General features: G+C 42.7%; 1 protein-coding gene and 1 long non-coding RNA gene across 2 annotated transcripts in view; both read left to right on the top strand.

Annotated features, from left to right (window-relative positions):
• Window positions 1-298: 298 nt before the first annotated feature.
• LOC149979128 (uncharacterized) lies at window positions 299-8,654 on the top strand. The gene is made up of 3 exons (XR_016484990.1): window positions 299-517; window positions 7,645-7,798; window positions 8,130-8,654. It is a non-coding gene; the product is annotated as an uncharacterized LOC149979128 (long non-coding RNA).
• Window positions 8,655-14,598: 5,944 nt separating this feature from the next.
• Window positions 14,599-24,015, top strand: part of LOC110537350 (sacsin) — a 35,273-nt gene continuing 25,856 nt past the window's right edge. Inside the window, exons 1-4 of the mRNA XM_036937332.2 lie at window positions 14,599-14,869; window positions 15,084-15,123; window positions 16,302-16,389; window positions 16,583-16,694. Coding sequence (XP_036793227.2) covers window positions 15,104-15,123; window positions 16,302-16,389; window positions 16,583-16,694 — 220 coding nt within the window. The 5' untranslated portion in view covers window positions 14,599-14,869; window positions 15,084-15,103. The remainder of the gene's footprint in view (window positions 14,870-15,083; window positions 15,124-16,301; window positions 16,390-16,582; window positions 16,695-24,015) is intronic.

Here is a 24,015-nt window from a genome sequence, read left to right as displayed (position 1 = left end):
TGCCCGTGTTATCACGAAAAGCACTATGAATTCAATACATTATTTTTCACCCTACATAGGCTATGGAATGGGCCTACCATTACAATTGTGACAGGCTACTACAACTTACAGTACATATTGAACCATAGCCTTAACACGTATCACTAGTGTTGCAATAATAGTGCTCTATAAAGTGAAAGCATTATTACTAATCAGGCATGTGTGTCTGCTAGGTCTATTAGATATTGTAATTGTGCCACTTCACTTGCGCATTTTCTCTGTCTGCAATTTCTTCCCAGGCCCCCTCTCTGGTTTTGGCAGTGTCGTTTAATCAAACGTGTCTGTACGTGAGTAAAATAACTGCTAACGGTGTGTCTTTATGAAGGCACATTTATTGCTTACTTGACGTTGCTTCACCTTACAAGCCACAAGAGAGAGATACTTTCCTCATGAAGACCACATCTCCCCTTTTCAGAGAACAAATAGTAGACTGCCTTTGTCGCAACAGACCTCAAGGGATTATTCTGCCCTTATGTTGGTAAGTCTGTTCCTGCCTAGTTCTTCTGGAACATGTCAACATAGTAATCAACATATATTTTCTGTCAACTTTAACCCAAAATGCATCTCATTTCTTTTAACACAAATCTACCCCAAAGGTAAGTTAGAACTGTAACGATTTGACAGGTGTTTTGTAATCTTGTTTAACTTTGAGCTCAGTCTTTTGTTCTTGTTGCTTTGACTTACAAGTCCAGTCTTTAACTATTGCTCCCCCAGACCTTGTTCTGGGTGTAGCAGGAATATCCATGATTACTTTTGGTGTTGGTGGTTCTGGCAATGCGGTGTGTCATTATGGGGTATTGTGTGTAGATTGACAAGGGAAAACATTTATTTAATACATTTTAGAATAAGTCTGTAACATAACAAAATGTGAAAAGTCAAGGGACCTGAATACTTTCCAAATTCACTGTATTTCGCTAAGCGTGAAGACACTTGAATCTTCACCTGCGTAGCGTTGTTGTTCTCGGGTCCATTCATAGGGATGAGGTGATGTCTGTTCCTGCGGACAGACCCGTGGGAAACTTCCACCATGTAGGATTGTGGTGCTGCATGTTCCCTCAGCACTGTTCCTGTGACTTTTGAGTCAGTCACACACACCTGTTTTCCAGGTGGGAGTCTGCTGAGATTGCTAACTCTGTGACGCTTGTTGAAGCGTTATTGTTCCGCACTCCTCTCCTTTTCCTTTGAGCTGACCATAGCTGTGTTTAAGAGTGATGGGTCTAGCAGCGATGGGAGTGTTGGCACTGTGGTATGAAGCTGTCATCCCATCAGCAGCTGAGCTGAAGCCATTCTAGAGCGGAGTTGACCGATAGGCCAGCAAAGCAAGTGCAGTCTGCCTCCGTTGCTTTGCGGGAACATTGGACTACTGGTGACATTGCAAGTAACCAGGACCTCAGGTACCCCATGGCAGGCGACGATGGACTTCAGATGAACTATGACTTCCACAGACTTTGTTAGTGACATGTTTGCGATTTCCACATACCTTGAGAGGTAGGTGGTGATTTTCAGAGTGAACAAGTCTGTTCAGTCTTTGACAGGGTCTCTCAGGAAGTTGTGATGGTATGAGTGGGTGTGGATGTCAGCTCCTCCTTCAGCTCTTTGAAGGCTCTGACTTGGTCGGCCCCCCAGAACCAGTGATTTTTCTTTGAGAGTAGGTCTCTGAGAGGTTTGTCATTTTCTGCTAACTGAGGGATGAACTTTCCCAGTTGGTTCACCATTCTTCAAACTCTGCAGCTCGCTGATTTTGGAAGGCTTCACCTTCTCCTTGGCAGCCTCTGTCTTTGCCGGGTCGGGCTGTCCTCCTTTGTCCGAGATGTGACCCAGGAACTTCACTTCTTCCTTTGACAGGTCACAGTCCATGTTCAGAGTTCAACCGGCTTTTTCCATCTCCTGCAATGCGGCATGAAGTCTGGTATCATGCTCCTCCTGTGTTTGGCCCAAGACCAACACTTTATCCATGTGACAGACCACAACCTCCAGGCCTTCAGTGACCTCTTTCACCATTCTGTTCTGGAAGTGTTTAGGTGCTGAAGCGATGCCAAAAGGCAGACGGTTGAAGTAGTAATGTCCAAAAGGTGTGATGAAGGTTGTGAGTTTAACTGACTCCTCGGCTAGCGGGATCTGCGAGAAGCCCATGTTCGCGTCGAACTCACTGAAGATATTCGCCCCGGCTAGTGAGCCAAGGGTCTGTTCGACAGTGGGAAGTTTGTATTTTTCTCTACACACTGACTCATTGAGACTGGTGAAGTTGACACATATCCTCACGTCCCTGTTCTTCTTAAGGACAACCACCATGCCGGCGCACCAGTCCGTGGGCTTCTTTACTCAAGTGACAATCTTGAACCCTTGAACATGCTCTAGCTCTATCTTGACTTGTGGCAGCAATGTCAGAGCAAATGTAACCCTTTGCTATGAGATTTGAAATTGAGCTCCGGTGCATCCTGTTTCCATTGATCATCCTTGATGTTTCTACAACTTGATTGGAGTCTACCTGTGGTAAATTCAATTGCTTAGACATGATTTGGAAAGGCACCACCTGTCTATATAAGGTCCGACAGTTATCAGTGCATGTCAGAGCAAAAACCAAGACATGAGGTCAAAATAATTGTCCTTAGAGCTCTCTCAGAGTATTGGGTTGAGGCACAGATCTGGGGAAGGGTACCAAAAAATGTCTGCAACATTGAAAGTCCCCAAGAACACTGTGGCCTCCGTCATTCTTAAATGGAAGAAGTTTAGAAGCACCAAGACTCTTCCTAGAGCTGGCAGCCCTTCCAAACTGAGCAATCAGGGGAGAAGGGCCTTGGTCAGGGAGGTGACCAAGAATCCGATAGTCACTCTGACAGAGCTCCAGAGTTCCTCTGAGGACATGGGAGAACCTTACAGAAGGACAACCATCTCTGCAGCACTCCTCCAATCAGGCCTTTATGGTAGAGTGGCCAGACGGAAGCCCCTCCTCAGTAAAAGGCACATCATAGCCCGCTTGGAGTTTACAAATAGGCACCCAAAGACTCTCAGAACATGAGAAACAAGATTGTCTGATCTGACGAAACGAAGATTGAACTCTTTGGCCTGAATGCCAAGCGTCATGTCTGGTGGAAACCTGGCACCATTCCTTCGGTGAAGCATGGTGGTGGCAGCATCAGGAACCTGAGGATGGGGCAATTGGAGCCTTAACCCCAGTTTTCGCAGGGGAACGCCAGTTTAGGGGAAGATTGAAGAGAGCAGGAGATGAGTGAAGGGCTAGGATAGAGGCCGGTGAGCTAGCGGCCCTTTCAGTTAAAATTGCAGAGGTGATGGAAATCTTGAAGGAACTCCGGCCCTATCAACAAATAAGGGATATTACTGACCTAGAAACTAAGACTCAGTTGGAGGGAGAAATGGATGTTGAATTGCTGGAGATACTGAATCTTTATGACTAATCAGGGGAAGGTGTGAGCCAGGTGAGGATGACATTTTAAGGAGTCTGCCCGGGGTGGGGTGAAGGTTTTGCTTTGATTGATTTGTGTTGCTTAGACTGGCTATAAATATAAATAATGAGTGATGAAAATTACAGATTTTTTTTTAATGACAATGCTTGTATATGTGTACTGGATTATTTCATGGAGAATGTGGCCAATGTGTGATCAGGCAGATGGAAATTGGGACGATAAGGCTGACAGAAGTTAAGGCCAATTGCACCAGATGCCTAGAGACCGATGAAAATCAAAATCAAATGTATTTTTCTCTCTCAAATCAAATCAAATGTATTTATATAGCCCATCAGCTGATATCTTAAAGTGCTATACAGAAACCCAGCCTAAAACCCCAAACAGCAAGCAATGCAGGTGTTGAAGCACGTTGGCTAGGAAAAACTCCCTAGAAAGGCCAAAACCTAGGAAGAAACCTAGAGAGGAACCAGGCTATGAGGGGTGGCCAGTCCTCTTCTGGCTGTGCCGGGTGGAGATTATAACAGAACATGGCCAAGATGTTCAAATGTTCATAAATGACCAGCATGGTCAAATAATAGGTCTGGGACAGGTAGCACGTCCGGTGAACAGGTCAGGATTCCATAGCCGCAGGCAGAACAGTTGAAACTGGAGCAGCAGCACGGCCAAGTGGACTGGGGACAGCAAGGAGTCATCATGCCAGGTAGTCCTGAGGCATGGTCCTAGGGCTCAGGTCCTCCGAGGGAGAGAAAGAAAGAGAGAATTAGAGAGAGCATACTTAAATTCACACAGGACACCGGATAAGACAGGAGAAGAACTCCAGATAAAACAAACTAGCCCCCCACCACGAACTACTGCGGCATAAATACTGGAGGCTGAGACAGGAGGGGTCAGGAGACACTGTGGCCCCATCCGATGATACCCCCGGACAGGGCCAAACAGGAAGGATATAACCCCACCCACTTTGCCAAAGCACAGCCCCCACACCACTAGAGGGATATCTTCAACCACCAACTTACCATCCTGAGACAAGGCTGAGTATAGCCCACAAAGATCTCCGCCACGGCACAACCCAAGGGGGGCGCCAACCCAGACAGGAAGATCACATCAGTGACTCAACCCACTCAAGTGAACCTCTGCTGGAGGGCAGAGGTTCATCTTATGTGGCAACACCCCTGTCGAACTCAGGCCCTGGGTTAGAGCTGGTGGAGCTGCCGAATGAAACATGGGCCATGAGCAGATGACACCGTGTATTGCCGTAACATATGAAGGAAACAATGTGTTACAAAAGTCTGTGTAGATATCACGTGTAAAGGAGACAATGTGTTATGTAACTTTGCTTAAATGTCATGTGCAAGGGGGATGATGTCTTGTGTGTAGTCAAGGGCTTGGACAAAATGTATAAATACCAATGTAAAAGATAGGGAAAGAGCAGAAGCTGATTGATGTATTAGAAGAGTGAAGACTTTGGGGCAAGGTGAGCATTGTGCTTCATTACTATTGTTAGAAGCAACTGTAGAGTGCAATTGCTATAAAAAACAATAAAATCCATCAACTGTAAAGCTGGGGCACCAAAAAGAGAAGTGTTACTGGTTTTTATTTACTAGTTAATTTATTTGTTGAATAATCTGTTAAGAAGTAAAGTAACATTATAACAACTATAGGCTTAGGGGGTTCACCTTAGGTGGCCTTCTGCCAGACCATATTGTGGGCTCGAGCAGGAAACCAAAGGGGAGCTTGAGGGTAACTGTGTCAAAGGTACATTAATGGAGTACTGGGAGTCTAGCCTATAGGGCCTTTGTCTACCCAGACAAAGTGCTGAAGCCCTGCCTTCAGCTAGAGGATTTAGTTGAAACCCTATACCTGGGACTTAGCGAGCATGACTCACCTGTGAGGGTGCTGTCCGGTCAATTAGAAAGGAAGGACCAGCCGCTAGCAGGAGTGTCTGAGATTATGCTGCGCTTGTAATAAATAGTGTAACCCCGTCGTGGAACGTGACCTCCATGCACAGTGAGAATGAAGTAGTAAGAGCCGCGCCACTAATGAAAATAGTACAGAGCGGACTATAAATAAATATTGGATTGCTCATTGGTGTTATACACAAACACATAGCCCTCGCTGATTGTATACCGTGTCACAAACTACCTGTGAAGTGTAATCAGTAGGAAGGTGTGAGCTAACCTCTGTGGCAAGCAGGGATAGACCAAGATGGATGATCAGTTGTTAAAGTGGAGTTTAGGGCTCTACTGTTACAAACAGTTTAGGGTAGGAAGACAGGGAGACTGACTCCCCTGGAAAGAGGCTCATACCACAGGTGGGAGTTGATCCACCCTGAGAGGTCAAGAGAAGATCCACAGGCAAAGACTACCCACACGTGAGTGAACCTAATAGGATCGCCAGGGTGGCCCGTACTAGTCACCTCGACACTAGCTAACAAAACATACAGTACAGATAAATTATTCAAATTCATTATCTTACACAATATTTTATCACAGCACTGGCAAACCATGGTTGGTGAACGCTCTGACCTTTGTCCCATCATAAGAAGGTTTATGTCCATTCTAATATTCTAAATCCTAATTTATAATTCTATACCCATGTGGCTCAGTTGGTAGAGCATGGTGATAGCAATGAGTTTGATTCCCACAGGGTACCAGTACGAAAATGTATACACTTGCTATTCCCCACCAGCTGATGTCACGCTGGACCATGTTCCTGAAGCTAAGAGGAGAGGACTGAATGTAACTTTGTAGAGTTTGATGTTTTAGTCTAAGGTTTTGTAAGATGATCTAGACTGGTCTAGCCTGTGAACCAGTTTTGTCTGGTTCAGACTGGCTTACCTTGACATACTCATGGTGGTTCTGCTCCAGTGTCTCCAGATTCATAGGCAGGTAGAGAAACAGAAACAATAAAAAAAGACATAGAAAGCCCAAGTCTCAGACCACATCTCAAACTTCCTTCATCTGTGTCTCGCATTTCCCTCCCTGTCTTACCAGTGATGGCTGTACAACAGGGTTGTCGATAGCTCAATGGCTGTGTGCGTGCAGCAGTTTGCTCCCCGTGACGGGCCCTATCCAGTCACCTTGAACTCTCCCAGCTCTTGCCCCCCTTGGACACAGAAAGTATTCAAACACACACACTGCAGTGCTGCACATCTGCGGTCCATACACAGAGCACGCACAATTCAAGTAGCTATCAAGCAAACACATCCTCACATGACTAGCTAGTAGCCTATAAGTAAGTAACGTTAGCCTGTGTATAAATGGTTAGCTAACTAGACACACAATACAATATCAAGTAGTTACTTAGCTAGCTAGCTTCAAATGCTAGCTAGAGATTGTAGTTGTCACGTGCACAGCCGCTAGGTAACAATAGCTGGCTACAGAATTACAATTATCAAGTCACTCAACTAACAGTTGTAATGATTTGACCAAGAACACAAATTACACTCAACGGAGACTGTGTGGCTAGCTGCTGTAGCTGCACTAGGAACAATAAATGCACGCAGTTCGGCAACACCTTCCCTTTCCCCGCCTACCTTGATAATGCTTGTTTTCCGATATCCAAAGTGAAGAAAGCAGGACGAAAAAGGCAGATTTCTGTAAATTTCGCACATCTTGAAATAACAGATGGTGGTGGTGGTTAAATGTGGTGATGAAATGTGGTGAAATTATTCTGTCATGCTGCTTAATGAAGGATACCCATTGGCCACAATATACACTGACCTAATTCAGTAGTCAATTCAACATCATCTTTTCTCTCCTATTAAGTCCTGTAGCTAACTACATGTCAGAGCTGTGCCTATACCCGACAACCCTCGTCTCACTGCCTTGACCTGTTGCTGCGACTCTTCCTAGTCTCTGTGAATGAGTAAATAGAAATGTTGTTACAACCAGCAGCACATATTGAGTGTCTGTCTCTCTCGGTCTTGTCTGCAAAACAGACACTAACCTAGACCAGTGTGCAAAATTAAATAATGAAATGTAGTGTTGAAACCAATTCACCCAAACCAAGCCACGTTCAATCTGACCCAGAACGCAGTTCCACCTCGAAATTCCAGCCCTGGGTTTACCAACCCCTTGGTGATCAAGGTGCTTTACCCTCTCTGATGAATAACCCTGTTCTGAAGCAGTACTCTAAAATCAGTATAATCTCTGTGACATACCAGTCTGTTGTCTTTCAGATCACATATTTTGGACTGGCTGGAGGAATGACCACCAAGGAGACTGTGTGGAGAACACTAACACAACTCCTGACAAATGCCATGAACTGGAGAGGGGCCAATGGGAAGGAGGCATTTGAACCACTTGCCCTGGTGGCACTGTTTTTATCACAAGGTATGGGTCTCTCTCTCTGGGTTTGAATTAAACTAGTGCTTCTATTTAATGATTTTACCTACCATATTTCTCAGTGTTGAGGCAAAATACAAAACCTCTCTTTTGGAAACAAAATGATCACATGATATGATTGTATTCATATACAGGTTTAAGCTCATGATATTATTGAGTTGATGCAAAAGGGACAAACTGGCTTTTCCATAACAAATGGAAGAAGAAAAAACATTCTGGATTCAATGACCAACAGTAGGACTAGATTAATACTCCTTTAAAAGTGCCTTCCCAGTAAAACAATCTTGAATCCTCCCTCTGTTGTCTCTGTTTTCTGCAGGTGCCAACATCAATGCTCAGATAGAGGAGACAGTAATCAGTGATGGTCTAACATGTGTTGAGTCATACTGCTTTTTTTAATAACTTTGCATGGGTGAGTTGGATTAATGGATGGTCCATTGTGTGTCTACAACTGTCTCCACACTGACAGGAAAAGACATGCACTGCTGTGAAGGATCCTGCCTGACCCAAATGCTTCAAATGGCACAGTTACTGGCACAGGCTGTCTGTTTGACAGGCATTTATCAAAAGGAAACCACCAGAACACTATCCCTAAAAACAGTGAATAAAGTGATTGTTTGATTGAACCCGTTTTATACCCGTTTTCATAGACTAAATTACATGTTAACTACATATTTTGTTACCCTTTCCTGATATAATTTCATAAATCCTGACTGCTAGCTCTAGTTTAGACTTGTCTGGCACAAACACTTGTAGCTGAATGCATTGCTAATACCGCCATTCCCATCCTGTTTCATTTTATGTATCTCATTAATAATTTACATAAACATCTGTGTGTGCTGCATTGTGGTATTATTTTCCTGTGTTGACAGTTGTAATGGTCAAAATAATAAGCATTAGAAATGTATTTATACATTTTCTTTCTTTGGTCTTTTTTCAAACCTTGATTACATTGCCCTGTGAAGGGTGCTGTCTTTCGGATGGGATGTTAAAACGAGTGTCCTGACTCTGTGACTCTGTGGAGATGCTTGTCCTTCTGGAAGGTTCTCCCATCTTGGCAGCACTCCACCAATAAGGCCTTTGTGATAGAGTGGCCAGACAGAAGCCACTCAGTAAAAGGCACATGACAGCCCGCTTGGTTTGACAAAGGCACCCAAAGGACAATTGACCATGAGAAACAAGATTCTCTGGTCTGAGGAAACCAAGATTAAACTCTTTGGCCTGAATGCCAAGCGTCACATCTGTAGGAAACCTGGTGTAACAGTATAACTTTAGACCGTCCCCTCGCCCATACCCGGGCGCGAACCAGGGACCCTCTGCACACATCAACAACAGTCACCCACGAAGCATCGTTACCCATCGCTCCACAAAATCCACGGCCCTTGCAGAGCAAGGGGAACCACTATTTCAAGGTCTCAGAGCAAGTGACGATTGAAACGCTATTTAGCGCGCACTGCTAACTAAGCTAGCCGTTTCACATCCGTTACACTGGCACCATCCCTACGGTGAAGCATGGTGGCAGCATCATGCTGTGGGGATGTTTTTCAGTGGCAAGGACTGGTAGACTAGTCAGAATCAAGTGAAAGATGAACAGAGCAAAGTACAAACCTGCTGGACCTCAGACTGGGGCGAAGGTTCACCTTCCAACAGGACAACAACCCTATGCAGACAGCCAAGACAACACAGGAGTGGCTTCGGGACAAGTCTCGGAATGCCCTTGAGTGGCCCAGCCAGAGCCTGGACTTGAACCCGATCGAACATCTCTGGAGAGACCTGAAAATAGCTGTGCAGCGACGCTCCCCATCCAACCTGACAGAGCTTCAGAGGATCTGCAGAGAAGAATGGGAGAAACTACCAAAACACAGGTGTTCTAAGCCTGTAGTGTCATATCCAAGAAGACTCAAGGTTGTAATCGCTGCCAAAGTTGCTTCAACAAAGTACAAAGAGTCTGAATACTTATGCAAATTGTGATATTTCAGTTTTTGTATCAACCAATGTAATTTATATGGAAACGGCCGAAGCTGCTTACTATAGCTAACTAATGCACTAGCAGAAGAGCCGCGCTTCCCATTTATTTTCAATGGAAGGAAAGCGGCGAGGGATCTTTGGGCGGTGTGAACGTGGTGTGGGAGGTGGTGAAAAATAACTTTATCCAACTTTATGCAAATCACCAGCAGCGACTGCTGGACAATGACTAATCATATCGAGTGGTTCCCATGACGGATTTAACGTTATGCGACCCAATACAAAGATGGCTGACAAAAATACTAGGATGGAAGCAAATGTAAGTGATTATAACATCATAACAAATGCAAAAAAGGTACAGTTGAGAATAATGTGTTAGTTAGTGTAGAGAAAAAACAATTATGCATATTTTTTAAATCATAAAGTTAATTTATGAAAATGGCGATTTAGCAAGCTAGCTGGTTGCTTTATGGGTGTTGTGACAGTATGAAATTGTAATTCTGGAAACAACCAGCAAACCAGGCTGTCATCTTGTGAACAGTGGATGTAAATAATCTAGCTAGCTAAAGCATTTATTGCAAATTGAATGTGCAATTTTGTAAGCTTGCCTTGTTGATATTTGCCATGCAATGCAGATGTATGAAATAACGTAGCTGGCTAACTATTTTCTTGCTTATTGTGCAGTGGAGGATAAAAATACCTGTATGCCTATGGATGTGTAGCTAGCTATGTAGCCGATCTGTGTATGGACCCTAAAACGCTTGGTATACATATTAGTTCGGGCGGTGTACAATTGGCCCAGTGTCGTCATTGTAAATAAGAATTTGTTCTTTAACTGACTTGCCTAGTTAAATAAAGGTTAATATATATATATAAAGAATTCTGAGTGTGAGTCATTAGGGTCTGGTCCGGGGTGAGCAGTATGTCCTGCGCAGCCAATTAATTGTAGTAGTAATCTTCATCCAAATCGAGGTTATTGATCACTATTGTCCAGAAGCTATTTTCGGTCATAGGAAACTATTGCAAAAATCTTATGTAAAAAGCTAAAATAAAAAAAGTAGCCGGTAAAACGTCCTCTATACATTCCAGCGCCATTCTCATTCACAAGCGGCTCCTGGCATTATACCTAAAGCGGACATTGCCATTGGCAAATTTGAACACTGGAATATGAGATGTAATCTACACCTCAATTAGGATGCTAGACTCTGTACATTGACTCTGGGCTGGTACCCGCTGTATATAGCCTTGCTACTGTTATTTTGCTGCTGCACTTTGTTATTTAAATGTTTTACTTAACACTTATTTTTATGAAACGCTTTGTTGGTTAAGGGCTTGTAAGTAAGCATTTCACTGTAATGTCTACACCTGCTGTATTCGGTGCATGTGACAAATACAATTTGATTTGAAATCCTCATTATTTAGTTTCATGATTTTTCAATTTAAGTGGAATGATTTCTATATAGCCTACACTTCATGGCTATCGCCCGTTAATGCTTGAACTGATTGAATCTAGGCCTAAGAGTCCCACACTTTGTCATGTATATTTTATTTCATTTCAACATTAATATAAAACCCCAGGGGGAATGTCTTTAAAAACATTGTCAAGGCACAGATATAAATTAAACACAATGTAATGCTGTTATTAACTTCATTTGTCTTAGCCAAACTCATGTTAGGTTGCCTCTGACCAGTCTGCATCTGTCATATCTCTGACTCTACATTTGAAAAAATGACACTGTCTGAAATAAATTCCATGAAGTTATTTCTGTCCCAGCCTCTTCCCTGGGTGAAGCAGTGACTCCCACCAGATCTAAGAGCCTGTATTGTATTGTATTACTAAGCAATGCTCCACATGCTCTTGTTTAAACTTGGGGTGGCATAGGTCATCGACACACTTATACCTCTACAGCTACATATGTAAGTACATTTTACATCAGGGTTCCCTAGCTGGTGGGCAGAATTTGGCACACGGGTGGATTTATTTTCGGAAACACCAGGAAATCAGTTCCAAAGGATTTTAATTAGGAAATATGTTCCAAGCATTCCCTTGCTTAATAGAGAGACACACAGTGCATTCAAAAAGTTTTCAGACCCCTTGACCTTTTCCACATTTTGTTACGTTACAGCCTTATTAGAAAATACATTGTATTTTTCCCCTCAATCTACACCCATAATGACAAAGTGAAAACAGGTTTTTAGAATTGTTTCCAAATGTGTGTGTGTGTGTATATATATATATATATTAAAAAAGGAAATATCACATTTACATAAGTATTCAGACCCTTTACTCAGTACTTTGGCAGCCTCATCTTCTTCTGTGGGTTTTATGGCAGACTACACTGCCGCCACCAACTAGACGATTTGAGCCCCCCCCCCCCAAAAAAAAAAATGTTTAAAAAATAAATAAATGTATCCATACGTAATAGTAAAACTAACTTAATCCACCCTAATAAAAATAGTACATTGTCAAAACAAACAAAACTCCTACTTCTTCCTTATTTTAGCTCTAGGACCTGAGAGGGTGGTACGGCTTGTGCCAATATTGCATGTAACTCCTTCGCTGAGAGATCTTTCAGCCCCAGAAGCCGCAATCACTATGATTTCTATATTCCTGGACTTTCTCTACTCCTTGGCAGTGCCACTAATTACCATATATATAAATGCCACAAATTCCACTTTCTTACCTTTGAAATGTCAGGATCCTGCTGGTGAAAGGCAACCCCTGCCTCCTGCAGTGTAGGCCTATCCACTACCATGGACTCTTCTGGTGCACCATTCAAACCCTCAACCCTTTTCACAGCTGCATATGAAATGCTCTGTACAACCCTGACTTTGGCCACATCATTCTCTTTCACCCTTGTGGGGCATTCAGAAGACGTGGAGTCATGGTTCCCACCCGAATTGCAACATGTCATATATTCATCACTTTTATAACACATAACATGATCCTTTCCACAACTTGGACATCCTAGCTTCTCACTTCTGCAAACACTTGCTACATTACCAAAAGCTTTACAATGATCACACTGTATTGGTCTTGGGATAAATGCTCTGACTATGTAGTTAATATACAGGTACCTTAACTGCACTTGAGTAGGGTGAGACTCCATATCAAAAAACAAAAGAACAGATAGACTCTTCTCTTGTTCACCATTCACCACACGATTCATCCGACGTGCTTCAATCACTCCAGGAATATCTTTTAATCTCTTCAAAATCGACTTCCCACCAGGTGCCAGATATAACCCCTTTGATGAGTGCCCTGTTCCGAAGAGCCACACACGACACTTCAAACTTATCAAATCCGTTAAGACATAATGCACGTTCCTTCTGATCTGCAGAAGCACAAGAAATCAAAACAAGCCTGCCTCTCGTGATCCTCACAGCCTTCACTTTACCCAGCACTCTCTCCACCAGTTTGGATAACTCATATGGTTTCTTCAAGACTGGTACTCTGCTCAGCTGCTCCTCATTAACAAACCGTACTCCTGCTAGATACAAAAGGTAATTCTCATCACTGTACACTACTTTGCTCCGGACAATACTCCAATTCTCCTTGATTCTACCGCCATTGTATTCAGAATCCACTTCATCATCCGCTTCCGCCATCTTTCGTTCTCCTCAAGACCGCACTCAACAAGCTGTGTAGCGCCATAAGCAAAGAATTATGCTCATCCAGAAGCAGCGCTCCTCGTGGCTGTTTATTTTAATGCAATCTGTTTTACCTTATTTATACCAGCATGTCACCCCAATTTTGAAAGTGCAGTAACTGCAGTTGACTGTGGTATTTTGGACACAGTAATTGCAGAATAACTGCAGTGTACTGTAGTTGAACTGCAGTTATACTGCATGGTAACTGCAGTCACACTGCAAAATTACTGCAGAAAAAAACACACATTTTGGATGCAGTATTTGCAGCATACTGCAGTTATACTGCACTCTAACTACAGTTATAATACAGTGTACTGCAGTTATACTGCACTCTGACTGCAATCTTTTTTCGCAAGGGACTTGCGCAAAAAGAGGTGAAAAAAGCTCTAGATCACGTTTACTCCACACACAGAGATGCATACAAAGCTCTCCCTCTACTAAATCAAATGTGGTGGCACACTGACACACCTATTGATGAAGATGAGGCCATAAACTACTCATGGTTATGGCCGATGAGCTGGTCATGGCAATAGCCTATTTCAAGATGATCTGCTTTGAAAAATAGTGCTGCTGTTAGCTACAAATTGGGAGTTGTTGATTTTAAAAAAGAAAATAATTGATTCTTCTGTTTCCAGCAGTAGACATTTGCTTTCCAATCTCTACGTTTTCCCCGCAATTGTATTTTGAAATCTGCAATAGGCAAACCGACAGCCGCAACCAACCATATAAATATAATCCATTGATGGTAGTTCCCATTCGAATCGGGACTGGCATCCATTGGTAGCGTACCCTATGAGTTTAACAGTCAAATTGCCAGAGTAAAAGGTTACAAACCTTTCTATAGATTATATATCTATGGCCACAATGTGAGGCTGTTTACATTTTAGAAGCAAGCCATTGGCTGCCTTCATCCCTAGGGATATGTAAGGGAGTTCTGATTGGTTCCAAGTTCAGCAAGTTCATAAATTTGCCTCAGCAGACAGTGTTGAAATATATATTTTTTTCTGACAAAATGCGCAAGAATTGAAGGTGGCAACTCATTTTACAGTATTCATAATAATATTTCATTGTCATATACAACAAAATCAGCTCCTCCCTTGACGTAGATTGATCAACTTCACTTTTTTCGGCGTCAGCCCACCACCTATCACTCATACACCTTTGAATCACGTGCGAATAAAAATTTAAAGAGGAAGAAGATGAATATGAGTCACGCCCTAATGAAAGTTTTGTTTCATACATGACAAGGCAGGAAACGAAACCATTTTGTTATTCCTATGCTGGCAGGGCAGACCAAGATAAAATAGGCGTTTCATTTCCCGGGAGGAGGAAATGTTGGTCAATTGAAGAGTCAGTAGAGGACATAAAACCATTAGTCTACTAAGAATATTTATTCTGATGACATAGGTGGCTTCAGATTACTCCATCCAAGAAATGATTGAGGTAAATTGATCAATTTATGTATCTTAAATACAACAAAAGTCTTCTTATCATGATTATTATTATACGTTATTATTAAGACTAGGCTAGGCCTACTTGATCCTTGAGTAGTACATTTCTAAACTAGGGACATTTTTGTTTGCAGTCTGATTAGTACAGTTAAATTTTCTATCAAGCCATATAACAATAATTATAACTAATTCATTGGTTCTTGTAGAATCCTACCAATGTGGAAGGATGAGTGAGAGGAAAACACGGTGAGGAGATCATTTTAATCAGTTGAACATTCTAACCAGTAGAACATTTTAACCAGTTGCTTGGAATTGTATGTGTGTTCTCTTATAGCTGCACGATGTTTTACCTTGCTAACACTATACATGCTTGACCTGGTTAACACTATACATACTGTAGCTTTACCTTGTTAACACTATACATCGTGGGATTAACTGGAGATAATTTCCTGTTTCTATATAAAGCTATAAAATCTATAAAAATGGAACCAAATGTCAGTTTTATGTTTAGCAAATGTATAGAATTTAAACATAATTTCTTCCTGCGTTTAGTAGATAGAAGGTATAGATTGAGAAGAATGTGGTTTAATTTCCAACCATACTGTGAAAACTAAACCAGTTTCTAAACCCAAAAAGGCGCAACATTGCAAGGCTTCCCGGAATGCTTGCGAAACAGACCAAACAGACCAGGCCAGCGTTTGAGAAGTGAACAATTCTTCCTTAGTTGTTAATTTTCTTGATATCTAAAGGCACAGCCTAGATTTGAGCCAATGTCTTAAAAGTTGAAGATGTTATTACTCCGACCTCGTGAAAGTGTCAAACTGACCCATTTTTATTGTAGTCAAAAAACAACTTTATATTGTAATGGAGCACGTCTCGGACCATCGAGCCCGAGGTCCGGCGCGCTATCAACTGTGCCGCAAAAGCATGCTCGATTTCCGCGCTTATAAACCCAGGGTCGTTACACTACTCTCTCCTTTCAAAGAGCGCGTCCTCGCGCTAGCCTGCGACTCTACGTCTTACAAGAACGCACTCACCGGCCAAGCACACACACTGTCGTGGATGCAAGGTCCGATCAATGTAATGAAACAGCAGAGAGCAGGTTTCGAGCCCGAAGTCCGGCGCGCTATCGCATGTGCCGCAAAAGCATGCTCGTGCGGCAGGTCGATTACCGCGTTAATAACCCAGGGTCGTTACACTATTGAAGGAATGCCTTTGATTGCCTGCACATGCGCAGTTCTGCGTGAGACGACGAACGTTAGACCCAAGACGTGTTTCTACGCATGAGCTTAGCTAGCCAACGTCGCCATAACATCGCCTACAAGTGTGATCAGGGATTTCTATTGGAGAAACAGTTTTAGCCTATCTTCATACTGTAATGTCTTTGACTAAACTATCCAACTTCTTCACTTCTTATGGTTTAGAAATTCATTTGCTGCAACAGTTCCCCCTTTCATTGATTACCTGAAGGACATTCTGCGGAGGTACCCTGATGGAGGACAGATATTAAAGGTGACTTTGATAATCAATCAATCATGTATCAATCTGTTCATTCTGTACACTTACGGTAAATGCCATTAAAGCCACTAGATTTAAAGAAGTAGTGTGAACATCTTGTATTGTATAAGTTTGCCATAGCCCAATGTACTATCCAAGTTAAAGGAACCTATGTAAACGTCCCTACCCCTATCTGTGCTGTGACCAGGAGCTTATCCAGAATGCTGATGATGCCGGGGCGTCGGAGGTGGTGTTCCTCCATGATGAGAGATGCTACGGCAGCCAGAGCCTCAAGACTGAAGGTCTGGGAAAGTACCAAGGTAGGGTTGTTTCATATTTGTGGAAGATTGAAGAGGGTCATTACATATCTGCACCCATTTTGATTTGAACAAAACCTTTCATACATGTTTGCGCATGGTGGAAGTGGTCAGAAAGTGACCTTTTGGATCTGAATGCCAAAACAAAGTTGACCTGTTTTGCCTACCAAGAGACCTCCATGTCTTCATCACTGAAAAAGATGAAGGTTTGAGTTTGAAAGTTTACAAACAGAGTTGTCAAACTATTCTACGATTTCTTGCAAAACAATTTTACATTTTAAAAAATGTCATTTTTTTTAAAGCCTTAATGTCAATAATCTACAAACACGTAAACTAAGATTTTTCACATCTTCACAAATGTTGTAGCTTGGACTCTATTTAACATAATTTGAAAATGTTTGTGTTGTGCCTGTCTTCGGTTGAGACACAGCATACTAATGAATACAGGGTGGGTGTCATTTCAATCATAGAATTAATAGGAAATACCTATCCCTTCAGATCCCTGTAATTCAGCTAGTACACTATTTTATATTTAAATTGAATTAAAACTTTAACTTCCAATTACTATCAGAAAGATGGCAACCGGTCCACCCACTGTCGAATGTCAACTTAAATGGGAATGTCTATTATTTTACATTTTAGTAATTTAGCAGACACCCTTATCCAGAGCGCATTCATCTTAAGATAGCTACGTGGGAGAACCACATAACACAGTCATAGTAAGTACATTTTTCCTCAAAGTAGCTATCAGCAAAGCCAGAGCTAGTAAGGAGAAAAGAGTCAAGAGCCAGTACTCTTTGAAGAGGTAGGGTTTCCGATGTTTTCGGAAGATGGGCAGGGACTCTGCTGTCCTAGGTTCAGGGGGAAGCTGGTTCCAACATTGGGGTGCCAGGACAGAGAACAGCTTTTTTATTTTTTTATTTATTTTATTTCACCTTTATTTAACCAGGTAGGCCAGTTGAGAACAAGTTCTCATTTACAATTGCGACCTGGCCAAGATAAAAGCAAAGCAGTTCGACACATACAACAACAGAGTTACACATGGAGTAAAACAAACGTACAGTCAATAATACAGTAGAAAAATAAGTCTATATACAATGTGAGCAAATGAGGTGAGATAAGGGAGATAAAGGCAAAAAAAGGCCATGGTGGCGAAGTAAATACAATATAGCAAGTAAAACACTGGAATGGTAGATTTGCAGTGGAAGAATGTGCAAAGTAGAGATAGAAATAATGGGGTGCAAAGGAGCTAAATAAATAAATACAGTAGGGGGAGAGGTAGTTGTTTGGGCTAAATTATAGATGGGCTATGTACAGGTGCAGTAATCTGTGAGCTGCTCTGACAGCTGGTGCTTAAAGCTAGTGAGGGAGATACAGTGCCTTGCGAAAGTATTCGGCCCCCTTGAATTTTGCGACCTTTTGCCACATTTCAGACTTCAAACATAAAGATATAAAACTGTATTTTTTTGTGAAGAATCAACAACAAGTGGGACACAATCATGAAGTGGAACGACATTTATTGGATATTTCAAACTTTTTTAACAAATCAAAAACTGAAAAATTGGGCGTGCAAAATTATTCAGCCCCTTTACTTTCAGTGCAGCAAACTCTCTCCAGAAGTTCAGTGAGGATCTCTGAATGATCCAATGTTGACCTAAATGACTAATGATGATAAATACAATCCACCTGTGTGTAATCAAGTCTCCGTATAAATGCACCTGCACTGTGATAGTCTCAGAGGTCCGTTAAAAGTGCAGAGAGCATCATGAAGAACAAGGAACACACCAGGCAGGTCCGAGATACTGTTGTGAAGAAGTTTAAAGCTGGATTTGGATACAAAAAGATTTCCCAAGCTTTAAACATCCCAAGGAGCACTGTGCAAGCGATAATATTGAAATGGAAGGAGTATCAGACCACTGCAAATCTACCAAGACCTGGCTGTCCCTCTAAACTTTCAGCTCATACAAGGTGAAGACTGATCAGAGATGCAGCCAAGAGGCCCATGATCACTCTGGATGAACTGCAGAGATCTACAGCTGAGGTGGGAGACTCTGTCCATAGGACAACAATCAGTCGTATATTGCACAAATCTGGCCTTTATGGAAGAGTGGCAAGAAGAAAGCCATTTCTTAAAGATATCCATAAAAAGTGTTGTTTAAAGTTTGCCACAAGCCACCTGGGAGACACACCAAACATGTGGAAGAAGGTGCTCTGGTCAGATGAAACCAAAATTGAACTTTTTGGCAACAATGCAAAACGTTATGTTTGGCGTAAAAGCAACACAGCTGAACACACCATCCCCACTGTCAAACATGGTGGTGGCAGCATCATGGTTTGGGCCTGCTTTTCTTCAGCAGGGACAGGGAAGATGGTTAAAATTGATGGGAAGATGGATGGAGCCAAATACAGGACCATTCTGGAAGAAAACCTGATGGAGTCTGCAAAAGACCTGAGACTGGGACGGAGATTTGTCTTCCAACAAGACAATGATCCAAAACATAAAGCAAAATCTACAATGGAATGGTTCAAAAATAAACATATCCAGGTGTTAGAATGGCCAAGTCAAAGTCCAGACCTGAATCCAATCGAGAATCTGTGGAAAGAACTGAAAACTGCTGTTCACAAATGCTCTCAATCCAACCTCACTGAGCTCGAGCTGTTTTGCAAGGAGGAATGGGAAAAAATGTCAGTCTCTCGATGTGCAAAACTGATAGAGACATACCCCAAGCGAATTACAGCTGTAATCGCAGCAAAAGGTGGCGCTACAAAGTATTAACTTAAGGGGGCTGAATAATTTTGCACGCCCAATTTTTCAGTTTTTGATTTGTTAAAAAAGTTTGAAATATCCAATAAATGTTCTTCCACTTCATGATTGTGTCCCACTTGTTGATTCTTCACAAAAAAAATACAGTTTTATATCTTTATGTTTGAAGCCTGAAATGTGGCAAAAGGTCGCAAAGTTCAAGGGGGCCGAATACTTTCGCAAGGCACTGCAAGTGTTTCCAGTTTCAGAGATTTTTGTAGTTCGTTCGAGTCATTGGCAGCAGAGAACTGGAAGGAGAGGCGACCAAAGGAAGAATTGGTTTTGGGGGTGACCAGATAGATATATACCTGCTGGAGCGCGTGCTACAGGTGGGTGCTGCTATGGTGAGCAGTGAGCTGAGATAAGGGGGGACTTTACCTAGCAGGGTCTTGTAGATGACCTGGAGCCAGTGGGTTTGGTGACGAGTATGAAGCGAGGGCCAGCCAACGAGAGCGTACAGGTCGCAGTGATGGGTAGTATATGGGGCTTTGGTGACAAAACGGATGGCACTGTGATAGACTGCATCCAATTTGTTGAGTAGGGTATTGGAGGCTATTTTGTAAATGACATTGCCGAAGTCGAGGATCGGTAGGATGGTCATTTTTCCAAGGCTATGTTTGGCAGCATGAGTGAAGGATGCTTTGTTGCGAAATAGGAAGCCGAATCTAGATTTAACTTTGGATTGGAGATTTTCGATGTGAGTCTGGAAGGAGAGTTTACAGTCTAACCAGACACATAGTTATTTGTAGTTGTCCACATATTCTAAGTCAGAACCGTCCAGAGTAGTGATGTTGGACGGGCGGGCAGGTGTAGGCAGCGATCGGTTGAAGAGCATGCATTTAGTTTTACTTGTATTAAAGAGCAATTGAAGGCCACGGAAGGAGAGTTGTATGGCATTGAAGCTCGTCTGGAGGGTTGTTAACACAGTGTCCAAAGAAGGGCCAGAAGTATACAGAATGGTGTCGTCTGCGTAGAGGTGGATCAGAGACTCACCAGCAGCAAGAGCGACATCATTGATGTATACAGAGAAGAAAGTCGGTCAAAGAATTGAACCCTGTGGCACCCCCATAGAGACTGCCAGAGGCCCGGACAACAGGCCCTCCGATTTGACACACTGAACTCTATCAGAGAAGTAGTTGGTGAACCAGGCGAGGCAATCATTTGAGAAACCAAGGCTATCGAGTCTACCGATGAGGATGTGGTGATTGACAGAGTCGAAAGCCTTGGCCAGGTCAATGAATACGGCTGCAGGCCTCCCGGGTGGCACAGTGGGTAAGGGTGCTGTACTGCAGTGCCAGCTGTGCCACCAGGGACTCTGGGTTCGTGCCCAGGCTCTGTCGTAACCGGCCGCAACCGGGAGGTCCGTGGGGCGACGCACAATTGGCCCAGCGTCGTCCGGGTTAGGGAGGGTTTGGCCGGTAGGGAAATCCTTGTCTCATCGCGCACCAGCGACTCCTGTGGCGGGCCGGGTGCAGTGCGCGCTAACCAAGGTTGCCAGGTGCACGGTGTTTCCTCCGACACATTGGTGCGGCTGGCTTCCGGGTTGGATGGCGCTGTGTTAAGAAGCAGGGCGGCTTGGTTGGGTTGTGTATCGGAGGACGCATGACTTTCAACCTTCGTCTCTCCCGAGCCCGTACGGGAGTTGTAGCTAAACAATTGGATACCACGAAATTGGGGAGAAAAAGGGGTAAAAAAAAAAAAATATATATATATATATATATAAAAAATAAAAAAATGAATACGGCTGCACAGTATTGTTTCTTATCGATGGCGGTTAAGATATCGTGCTTGAACTGGGATGAACGGGACCTGCCCTTCCGTAGGGGGGGAGGGGGGGGGGGGCAAGAGACCAGCGGTGGGCATAACGAATTACTCTTTTTGGGGTGTGGGGTTTGGAGAGGAGGATCTGATGGTTCAGTGTCGGAGGCAGTGGATAGATCTAGAAGAATGAGAACAGAGGAGAGAGAGTCAGAGAGCCTCCGTTACACAGAGAAGAGCCATCTCAGTTGCGTGACCCATCTTGAAGCTTGACTGGTTAGGGTTAAGAAGATCGTTCTGTGAGAGATAGCGAGAGAGTTGGTCAGAGACAGCTCAAGTGTTTTGGAAAGAAAAGAAAGAAGGGATAAGGTCTGTAGTTTTTGACGTCAGAGGGGTTGAGTTTCGGTTTCTTGAGGAGGGGATAGGGCTGTGGTGGTCATGAAATTTTGTCAGAAAGTAATTGTCATGCAAATGAGTGCTGGTCTCACGGTAATTTACTGTTAATTAACCAACATGTTTAGCATGCCTTTGGAACATCTACATTTTAAAAAGTCATTAATTTTATATAGCCATCACAATAAAATCCATGATTTATTTAGTTGTGATAGGCCTATAAACCTGGGAATGTCTTAGAAATCAAAACATGAGGGCTGCATGATGCAACTCTATATTGATGCTTTGGAAAAAGATGCACAAAAAAAGCATGCGCTCTGATCCAAGTGCTTCCGGTGAGAGAGCGAGAGAGATGATTGCATTGCTGCTATGCTTGTGTAGCAAGAAAGTTTGGGTATATCTAATCAATAGAAGATGGAATTAAAATGACAGAATGAAAAGAAAGGCTACAACAACCAAAAGCCAACAGGTAGGCTGCTATTTAGGCTATAATCCAGAGTTATATGTAGGCTAACTGTAGGATGGTGAGAAGCGCAGTAACATTATGGCTAGCCTCAATTAGCCTAGTTAGCTAGCTTCTCAGTTTAATGCTGTCAAGACAGGTACTATGTAATCGGATGGGATGATAAATAACTAGCAAGAAGTTAGTCTAGCGCGAGGTGGGTGTGGTAGCTCTCTCTGGGAGACTCACGGTGCTCTGAGAATCTGGCTTCCGGCCAGCCGAACTGATTGAGTGTGCGCACATGCTCCCTAAAAAGACATTAGCTTGACTAATGAAGAAAAAATCTGGAAAGCGGCGGTATTACCCCGGGACAGTAGAGGGCAATGAGTTAGTAATAGCCATCTATGACCAAACAAGGAAGTGACGACACACCCAGACAAGGGACGGGCGGGAGAATACAATTGTGTACACAGAGAGAAACTTGACTGGGAGAGGAAGATGGCGGAAGTGGATGCTGAGTTCGAATTTATCAGCGTGTTGTGTAAATTTACTGAAGACGAATGTTTGAATGGACAACAGTAATATTGAAAACTGTAACAAAAAGGAAATTGTCAAATTGGAGTAGACGAAACGTGTGTAAATGATAAAGAATTGCTTCTTGTTGAGATGCGTTTGAGTAAGGATGCATATGAGAAACCTGTTTGAGGTGTGGAAAATGGTGATGTGTGTGCTTGGAAAAGTGGAGTCTGTCAGAGTGACAAGGAGTGGTTGTATTTCTGAAGAGTAGAGGAAGATTGCAATGAGCCTCAAAATAATCCGGACAACAGAAGTTTTGTGTTTTGAACTTTGGAGTAGAGCACCTTTCAAAGGAGTCATCTCGGGTGACAACAGGTATTCAGGTTGAATACCCGAATTGAATTCGTGGTGTGATTGGTGCCCAGCGTCTGACCCGCTGGGTGAATGGAGAAAAATAAGAAAGTCTGTCGGCCCTGTTTTTTTGATAAAGAGCAAATACTATGGGTGTTTTCTATTAAGATAATGTGCCTTGTTAAAAGGCTAAATAGCACTAAAGGGGGTAAGCAAAGGCACTATGTGTAATCCTGGGATTAAGTGTATTTATTGGTATAATTCTATAATGGTCTATAGTTATCTGTACTTAATCCTATAATGGCACCTAGTAATATTATAGTCCGATAATGGCATGTACCAATCTTATAATTGACTATATTAATCTGTAGTTATTATCTTCTTGGAAATAATGTAATTGATCCAAAGAACTAGAGGGGAGCGGAAACCCCGCCCAGAGGTAAAAACTTAGATTTGGAAACAATGGTGGAGTAAAGCCGAGGGGATAGATATGGTTATTAGCATAATGTGGAGGGACTATGAAACTTGTATACGCATGAAACTGTATAAAAGGAGTGGACTGAGAATGAGTCCGGCAGTTTGTCCATGGGCCAGCTCGGCTTGTTACTTTGTAATGAAGTCTATTTCAATTCACAAGTTCCGGTATCTGAGAAATAGGATTGAGCGAATATTTCTAAGACAATACCTACGGATGTGAAGCTTGGTTATGTAAGATACGCCATAAGAACTTTCGTCCCCAAAGCCCTGCACTGTAAGAATTGTAAAGGATTTGGCCATGTTTCAAGTGTGTGCAGACGAACAGAGTATACTGAAGAAAGGTGTGTAGAATGACGACTGTGTTGCAATTGTGGTGGGGATAATGAGTTCCTAGAGTGCCCTGTAAGGATGAAGGAAATTGAGGTGGCAAGTTAGAGCGGTCAATCGAATCTCCTATGTGGAGGTGATTAAAATAATTGAGAAAACATGTGATGCTAGTGAAGAGATGGTAGTGGATACACCACAGCCTGTAGTAAATGTTTGCTGTCAGACAAAAGATAACCATATTTTTAATACACTGGGTT

This window comes from Oncorhynchus mykiss, chromosome 12, assembly GCF_057628025.1.
Source record: "Oncorhynchus mykiss isolate SJ-2025 chromosome 12, ASM5762802v1, whole genome shotgun sequence".
In the NCBI taxonomy this organism is placed as follows: domain Eukaryota; kingdom Metazoa; phylum Chordata; class Actinopteri; order Salmoniformes; family Salmonidae; genus Oncorhynchus; species Oncorhynchus mykiss.
This window is presented reverse-complemented; position numbering and strand designations above follow the sequence as displayed.